The 9,132-nt window shown below is 30.2% G+C and overlaps 1 protein-coding gene across 1 annotated transcript; it reads right to left on the bottom strand.

Moving 5' to 3' along the window:
* Positions 1–5,885: 5,885 nt before the first annotated feature.
* LOC101204930 (purine-uracil permease NCS1) lies at positions 5,886–8,607 on the bottom strand. The gene has a single exon (XM_004137809.3). The coding sequence runs from the start codon at positions 7,764–7,766 to the stop codon at positions 6,099–6,101; it is 1,668 nt and encodes a 555-aa protein (XP_004137857.1). The 5' UTR covers positions 7,767–8,607; the 3' UTR covers positions 5,886–6,098.
* Between the last annotated feature and the right edge of the window lie 525 nt (positions 8,608–9,132).

Here is a 9,132-nt window from a genome sequence, read left to right as displayed (position 1 = left end):
TCACTAGAGAGGAAATTTTATTGGCAGAAGTAATGTTTACAATCTTCTTGATTTTCAAAAGCCAAAGCTTACCAAACCAAGGACTAAATATTTGTTTATATATAAAGAGAGAGGGAGAGTGGATGGGTCAAATTTTGGTAAATTTATATAAATACTACAAAAAATCTCGAGTTTGATGTAATTAGTTGAAAAAACAAAAAATGAATGTATAATGTGGATTTTTTAGAGAAATAAAAAAAGCAGATATTTAATATCAGTTTTAAATTAACACCAATTTCAGTTTAAAATCGAGATTAAAGATTCGTTTTTCAAAAATTAGACTCATATATATATGAAAGGAGGATTAGGGTTAGGGAAAAAAATCAAATACTCCTCACAACCTCCCCTCCCCCAATTCTTATTCTTCTTCTCCATCTGGCAGCTTACACAATCTCATAGAACGTCGTAGCTCTCGTCGGATTCTCGTTTGAAGAACAGCACCTCCACGTCTCTTGTCAGACCTCACACATGTTTCTCGTCATTTCAAAAAATAATGCACACATTTCTCTCTGGATATGAACAGATCTACGTAGATTTAAACCTCCCCTTCCACCTCTTCGTCCTCCTCCGTCAATGCCATTGCAATAGGGAACAAGCCACCATAGCCGAGTAAGTCTTCCAAAAATTCAGCTATTAGAATATATATTGAAGTGTCCACTCATGTTTTCTATGTTTACATTTTGAAGTTATATTTTTCTCGTCTATTTTATTGATGGTTGAGTCGTATCTAAAAATTTCACAAGATCTTAATGACATAAGTGATCTTATTACCAACACAACTATAGCTCGAATGACATAAATTTATACAAACAATTTCAATGTATGAGATTTGATGTCGTACCGTGCACATGTCTGTAAAAAAATCTTATTAAAAAATATATATAGAAAAGTCAAAGAGTTGACATGGAAATCCAAAAACTAAAAAATGTACGTACAAGGTTATAGTAATAATAATTAAGTAATGGTCTTCTAATACATACATAGCATGCAAATTAAATTAAAATTTAGGATATATATAAATAAAATGAATTGAAATTCCAAAGTCAACTGAAAGCTCTATAGAAAAATGAAATGTCCCTTTTTAATTTATGTCATTAAGATGATGCCAATAATGCAACCTAATTTGATATAAAGTCCCATCACACTCAATTTCCCTTCTTCTTTCTTCCTCTTCTTCTTCTTCTTCTTTATTTAATGAGATTTTTTTTTTTAATCCCTTCTTTATTTTTATTTTTTGTTTTGTTTTTTGCTTCATTGTTCTCTGAATCTACACTATTTTAGACTTTATTTCTTTTTTATTTTAATGCTACAAGATATGGCTCTTGCTTTTTTAATACTTTACATATTTTTTAAAGTTATCATGATTTTTCTTACTAATTTAATCCTACTTCAAACAGTTTTTATTTTCCATTTTTTTAAAAAAAAATATAGAGAGAGAGAGTCTTAATTAAAGACTAATTATTAGTTGAGGATGATTTAACACGGTTTTGAGGATGGATGAGTTCAAAGTTTCCATCTTTGATTGTATATATATTTTTGTTCACCAACTTAATTCAGATTTTAATTAATATATAATTCATTACATGTTAGATTTGATCAACCCAAATAAATTCTATTTTTCTTTATATTAAACCAAATGTCATGAAATGTTTTATTTATTTTTCATAGTTTAATTTTCAATCTCGTAAAAAAAAAAAAAAAAAACTTGAAATATAGTATATGGTTTGACAGTTAATCATACCTCTAATTGTTTTCCTTTCTTATTTATTCTACATTACCGTAAGTAAAATTTAGAAATTAAAATATATTGGATTTCTTTAAATTTTGTGTAAGAATAAATCATGGTAAGATAGATTGAAAACTTAAAATAAAAAACAAAATGATTATCAAACATAGCCACAATTCTCTCTTGAGACTAAAAATAATATTTAGATTTATCAAATATAGAATTAAATCTCGAAGATTTCACATTTTATTTGATTTAAAAATATATTAAAGAATTTAAAAGCATGTTTTAGATATAAAATAATTACAAAATTACAAACTTGGTATAAACCTAAAAGCTTAGTATGTCATTTTATGTGAATCTCTCTATATATTTCATCTATCTCCTCCTATCACTTAAAAAAATTATCAAATATATACAATTTAATGAGATAGTTAGTGTGATAAAAAAATATCTTTCTTTTTTCTTTTAATAAAGTTGTATTAGTGAATGCAATACATTTTTTTTCTTCAAATAATAATAATAAATCACAGTGATTACTACTAAACTTAATTTTAAAAAAAAGGAAAAATAATAATTGAAAAAAAATGATGAATATAGTGGTGGTGTTGTGAGTTGTTTCCAAGTTGGATGATGATGAAACCAAAAGGCATTTTCTTTATTGGGGAGAAAGTTCCGATTCTTATTTTTTGCTTTCCCTATATCAAAGTTAATTAACTAATAACTAAAGAGTTCAATCATGGGCTGCTCTCCTCCATCCTCAATTTGTTTGTTGCAATGCTCTTTAATTAATTACGACACTAAAATTTGAATTACACACTTGCCCATTAATCAATTATTATAAGTCCAAGTGAAAGTTGATGCACTTTCTATCCAACATGTTCTTATTCTATTATTTTATTTGACAACAATCATTTTTATGGTTATTTCTTATATTGATTAAATTATTGACATGTGCTTAACATAATTATTGACCACAAAAAATGTACTCATTATAATACTCCACCTCCAGACAATCTTTTATTATACTATCAAATATAAAGTTTAATTTATTTTTTCCTTAACTCTCAAAGAATAATCAAATATTTATGTACTCAAAAATATCATATCTTAGTATTTTCAACTTGGCATTAAGAAAAAACCATTTTAATCATTGCTAATTATTTGTAAATTCTCTAATTGAAACCGAGATATGCTTAATGGTAAACTAATGATCATTTAGAGAGACTGGAATAGAAAATTACAAGAAAAATGTAATTGAACCTCAATGTTATTTATTTATTTATAAATGTTGGATCTTTCCATTTCATTTATAGATATGCTTTTATTAGAGGTCTTCATTAATTTATTGTATGGAAGTGGTTGAGTTTGGAATTGGATAACACTATGAACTTATCAAACTAAAAAAATTTATATTTAATTTATTATTTGTATTTTTGAATTGGTATATAATATTTGATATTTATTAATTAAAAATTTTAATATAGAAAAATTTATTTGTTGGGTGTCCATTCAGGGAAATCTTATGTTCCCAAAATAATAATTATTATTATTATTATTGAGAGAAGAGGTCTTTGATGAAAATGATTTTTTAAAAGAAAATCTTTAACTAAATTTATTTTTAAAGGGTCAAAAGAAATGGTCAAAGAAAGGCCGAAATGTTTGAAATTATCAAACATCGTGAAGAGACTTCAACATCCCATTTCCTTTCTTTTCTTTCTCCTTCAGATGTTAATGTATTGAAATTATTGTATCTAAATTTTCCTCAACTTTGAATATTTTTTGTTTATCGAAATCTAGATTTTAAAAAAAATGAATATGAGATTCTAGTAATAATTACAATAAGTTTATAGTTGAGAGAAAGAAGATCAACAAAACATATATGAAAACAATTTGATGTCAAAAGTTAAAACTATATTGTAGAGAAAATAACTTTGGTGTCTAAGAGTTCATCTTAATACTAAGATGATTAGAATATAATTTTTTCTTAATCTTAAATAAATTATGATTAAATCTAATTATGGAACGATATGTTAGATTTTACTTATTTCAGCTGATTCTATTTTGTTTTGAACTTATTCTCTTTATCCTTCCTTTAACTTTTGACATATTTCATTGAGTTCAAATTTATACCCATAAAAATTTTAAATATCGATTCGATTAAAGGTTAGTTGTTGATTTGTCTCCAACTATATCAACTTAAAAACAAAAACCAAATAATAATTTTAAATACGGTAAAATTGGAGTACCAATGAATGAACTTTAGAATTTAGGGTTTAGTTAAAAATATGGGAGTGTGGGGTTTAGAATCCTTTATGCTTTTAGTCTAGGATATTAAATCTCATTCATAAATTTGTGATATTTAGAGTTCCTTCGTATTGATTTAATAAACAAAATGTTTTTCAAAAACCTAAATTTTATTTATACACCTCTATAAAAAAAAGTGGAATAAAAAAATTTAGACCAATTATAAATTGTCATGCCGTTTACTAAATCAATAACAAAAAAATATAAATAATTGAAGTTGAGACTAATTATAAGTTGCGATGTGTTCTAAACTAAAATTGAAAGTGAAATTGAAGACATAAATTAACTAATTTGTATGATGCAACATGTTTTGATTATGGTCCATGGATCAAGTTAATTATTTTGAGTTAATTAAATATTATTCGCTTAAGCTAAAGTTGAGTTTCATTTCATTTGTGGTGGACATAAATTTTTTACTTTTACAAGAAGGTTGAGAGAGAATTCTCTCAAGAGCCATAACACTCCTAATTCTTTAAGCCGACCACACCTCTCCAAATACTAAAATTTATTTGAATATACAAGTTTTCTTTCAAAATTCCAACTTAAAAAACATTATGTGCTCCGTTTTATCAAATCAAACATAAGCATCCAATTGAGAGATAATTAGAGGATCAAATACTAGAGATCAAACTACATTGCATCAAGTCAATGTAATAACAATATCAACACAAGTTCAGCTTCACAAATTAAATTTCTCAAGAAATCTCGTGTGAGAAGAAATATTTAAAATTTATTTTAAAAGTTATTTTGCAATTTTAACCTTTTTTAAAACAACTTATTTTTTAAATACACTTTGAAAGTATTTCAAATACAAGTTTATTGGAATGAATCTCAAAGGATAAAATAAGTATCAGCACTTCCATGATGTTGCTCCTTTGGCCTTTGAGGAATTTCGGATTATAACTGCTTTCATATGGTTTGTTATTTTCATTTTCTTTTTCTTCGTCTTTAAATTGCCATTAAAATTTGGATATCTCGACGAGCTTTAGAATGGGCTTCGTAACGCGGGCCAGTTTTCCATTAGGCCCTGTCTGGTGGCATTAGTTTGGGCCTTTTAAAGCTTTTTGGGCCAATCGTGAGATGACACCGAACTCTAATGATTGTTGAAGGGCTTTTCTGACATTATGCAATAATGCTCAGCCATTTCTCACTTCCAAAATTCTTTTTTCATATTTTGTAAATATTTTCCTTTTTTAGTACTTGTAAATAAATCTATTTGTTTTTTTTTTTTTTTGATTGATTAGTTATTTAACATGGTTTAAATTAGGATATCAAGTAATTTAATCGACTCACACTCCATTTAATAGTCTATGATATAATTTTTTAAAGATATTTGTGTTAGGTGTGAAAATTCATACACAAATAATGTAGGATGTCATATTTTTTATACAATGAATGGGTGGAGTGTTATTAGACATTATATAAAATTTAACCTTATCCACAGGCTTCATTTTTTTGATCAATTAGTAATTTCATGTGTATGAAATCGTTACATTATTTTCTCCTTTTCATTTAGGCTTAGATAATTAATTTCATTGGTTGTGTCACAACAAAAAAGTAAAAAGATCATAACTCACTCTTTCAAGCACACCACCCATTTCAATAAATATTTGATTATGCGAAACCAATGTTACACTTGATTTCTGTTTTTATACATTGAATTTCACTCCATATACTTTTTAGTGTCAAATTTTACTAGTTACATTATCAACAAATATATGTAGTAAATCTATTCACAAATTTTGAATTTAACATTTTCTAGTTAACTCTAAAAATTCATAACGAAAATTGGACAATTATCTAAAATAAAATGTAATAGAAAGTATATAGGACCAAAATATTCATAGAAATGAAAGAAAGAAAACCACAGACATGACCAGCCTCAAATTTGAATTTTAACCACATGAAAACTATTTAAATTAACTATATTTCAAATAATTTGGCATAAGTATTTATATATTTTCTACAATAATTTGACAAATTATTTATTAATTGTTTAAGAGCGGTGCACAGCAATTTGAATAACTCAAAGCAGAGGAGGCCCAAAGCGGAGAGAAGCTTTTCGCCGTTTCAACAAAACAGAGAGACCCCAATAGCAAAATCCAGCCAAAAACGTACTCACAAACCATGCACTCCCATATATAACACTGAATACTTTCGGAACTTTCGACACAAGCTCCACCTTCTCCAAAAATCCAGGTATCACCGGCAACACTCCGACCACCAGCGCCACCACAGCTACTAAATTAAACCCACCGGAGTAGTAATAAGCCGCTGTCGGACTCGTAGAGTACAGATCCTCAACACTCAGTTCCTTCCCCCGTATCAAATAGTAATCCGTCATCATCACGCCGCCGATCGGACCCAACAGTGCTGAATACCCTACAAGCCAAGTGTAAACGAAGCTCTCACTCGAGCTCAAAAGTCTCCATGGCTGAAACAGAATTCCGATCACAGCAGTCAGAAGAGCCCCTCTGGTGAAAGTGAAATAAGAAGGACTGAGATTCACCAACGCATTGGCTGGCGCCACCACATTGGCGGCGACATTTGTGGTCACGGTGGCTAAAATAATCCCAAAAATTGCCAAGACTTTAGTGGCAAAACCCCCAATATGGTCAAGAAGATCGATTGGGTTCGAAATTATATGTCCAAAAATCACTCCGGTGGAGGAAGTGACAGCAACGCCGACAAAAGTGAACGCCCCCATGAAAATTGGAAGCCCCAATTGGCCGATAATTTGGTCTTTTTGGCTTTTGGCATAGCGAGTGAAATCAGGGATATTCAAAGCCAGAGTAGCCCAAAAGCTTATATTAGCCGTAAGTGAAGGAAAAAACAGAGCCCAAAATTCAGAGAAAGATAATTTGGAGGTTAAAGAAAGCATATGCCCAAATCCACCGGCTTTAACGCAAGACCAAATCAAGAGACAAACGGTGAGAAAAACAAGAATCGGAGCAGAGAAGGTTTCGAGTTTACGAATTCCATCCATTCCTTTCCAAACACTTGCTAATTGAATAACCCAAAAGCCTAAAAAGCAAGTAAATGCAAGAGGAGAAGTTCCTAACCATGGAAGAGTCTGTGAAAATGCGGATTTCTTGATACTTTGAGGTAATAGAAGAGAAATGGCCTCACCGGCGATCCACGTTTCGATGCCGTACCACCCACAACCAATCAGTGCTCTGAGAAGTGTAGGGATATGTGCGCCATGGATTCCAAATGACGATCGAGCAAAAACAGGGAAAGAGATGCCGTATTTAGTACCTGGATGGCCGTTGAGAATTAGGGCAATTAAGGTTACAGCGTTGGCAGCGACGACGGTGGCAATACCCTGCCACCACGACATTCCAAGATCGACTAAGCTTCCAGCGAGATAATAAGATGGAACTCCAACGATGAGGCCAATCCAGAGCAGGGCCATCTCCGGCCACGAAAGCGTTCTCTGCTCCAGCGTTGTTGGGCGGAGATCTTCTTTGCCGGAATCTTCGTTCTGAGTATCTTCCGGTGGATTGGCGGTGGCGGAGGCCATGGGAGAGGTGAATTGAAGATTAGAGCGACGTTTGAGAAGTAATTTGGGGGTGATCGGAGAAAAGGGTAGAGGAGAGGGAGAGGCGGTGGGGCGGTAGCGGAGGGTGGAGAAAGAAGGAGGGAGGTGGAAAATGTGGCGGTGGAGATGGAGGTTAATGCAGTGAGTCACCATTTACTTGACCGGAATCCTTGGAGATTCCAAAAAGGGCATCGGAATTGAATCTGAAGAAGATGATGATTGAGAAGTGGGTGGTATAGAATTACTGATATGTCCTTCCGTTCACAAGTAAAGATAAACCCTTTTTTCAAATAAAAATAAACTAATAATGTAAGTCTTTTTTTAATAATATAAATTGTTCAATAATTTGTAAATGACAAATCTTCAAACGTAATGTAGCAAACTTTTATATGATTAAATGATCTCCATTATGTTCATTCATCTTTGATTTTATATTAGTTATTTTGGTAATATGGGTTTGATGTTGAAATGGTTTGAGAATAATATTTTTAATGGTTTTTTAAAGCTTTCTTTCGTTTATTCCTAGTAACATGTTTAAGGGTAAATTGGAAACAATAACAAGAAAAGTGTGAGAAAGAAGCATCAAGCAGAGAAGGAAATAAATCTAAGGAAGGGAGAGGTGTTACCAAACTTGACCACCTAGGCCTTGGCTTAGAGTTGGGCGGGTCATTTGGCCCAACTTACCCTCCTCAATTTCGGATATCGAAGTCGAGGATGGTCATTTTAAATCCATTTGATTGGTCTCAATTTGTATTCTCTATTAATCCTTTGTAAGTTCAAAACTCCAAGTCCACTCTACTATAAATAAGATGTCATAAGCAACACTCAACATAACTCATCTTTCCATCTATAATATATTCTAAACCCTTTGTTAAATGCTAACTTAAACATCCCGCAAAACACCACATTAGGGTTCTCTTTTATTCTTTTCTAGATCATCTTCCTTCTAAAAACAACTATAAATTCAAAATGTAGATAAATTTTGTTAGATGTATTCTAAATTTTGCCATCAACACACTTCTAACAAGATTTGAACCTTAAGTTCACAATAAAAAGCTTAATCAATAATCTATGTTATATCAATATATTATTGATATTATTCATACATCCAAATGTTTCTAACATTGAAATCTCAATATTGATAAATATATATGTTTAAAAATTTGGGCTCTCGCAAAAATAGCAACAAAATTTATAATAATAAAATCTATGATTATCGTCTGATATCACTCATTTCTAAATTGCAAAAATAAGAAATTTAAAAATCGATAATTTATGATTATCATATGATATCACTAATTTTGATATATTTGTAATATACAAAAAAAGTATATATATATATATATATATATATATATATATATATATATATAATGAGCTACTTTTTTTTCTAAATGTTTTTATGTTTTGATACAGTTTTCCTTTCAAATCAACTTTAGAGTGAGTTCTTTCCCTCACATCTATATAAAATTGTTTTGCTTTACAAAACGTGCTAAAAATGGTTTTTGTCTCTGGAGGA

The sequence above is a fragment of the Cucumis sativus genome, chromosome 3, assembly GCF_000004075.3.
Source record: "Cucumis sativus cultivar 9930 chromosome 3, Cucumber_9930_V3, whole genome shotgun sequence".
In the NCBI taxonomy this organism is placed as follows: Eukaryota; Viridiplantae; Streptophyta; class Magnoliopsida; order Cucurbitales; family Cucurbitaceae; genus Cucumis; species Cucumis sativus.
The sequence above is the reverse complement of the archived record's forward strand: the minus strand, read 5'-3'. Positions and strand labels throughout refer to the sequence as shown.

Bases quoted from the DNA above. Each gene is read 5' to 3' on its own strand.
- LOC101204930 (XM_004137809.3), bottom strand. From the start codon at position 7,766: ATGGTGACTCACTGCATTAACCTCCATCTCCACCGCCACATTTTCCAC.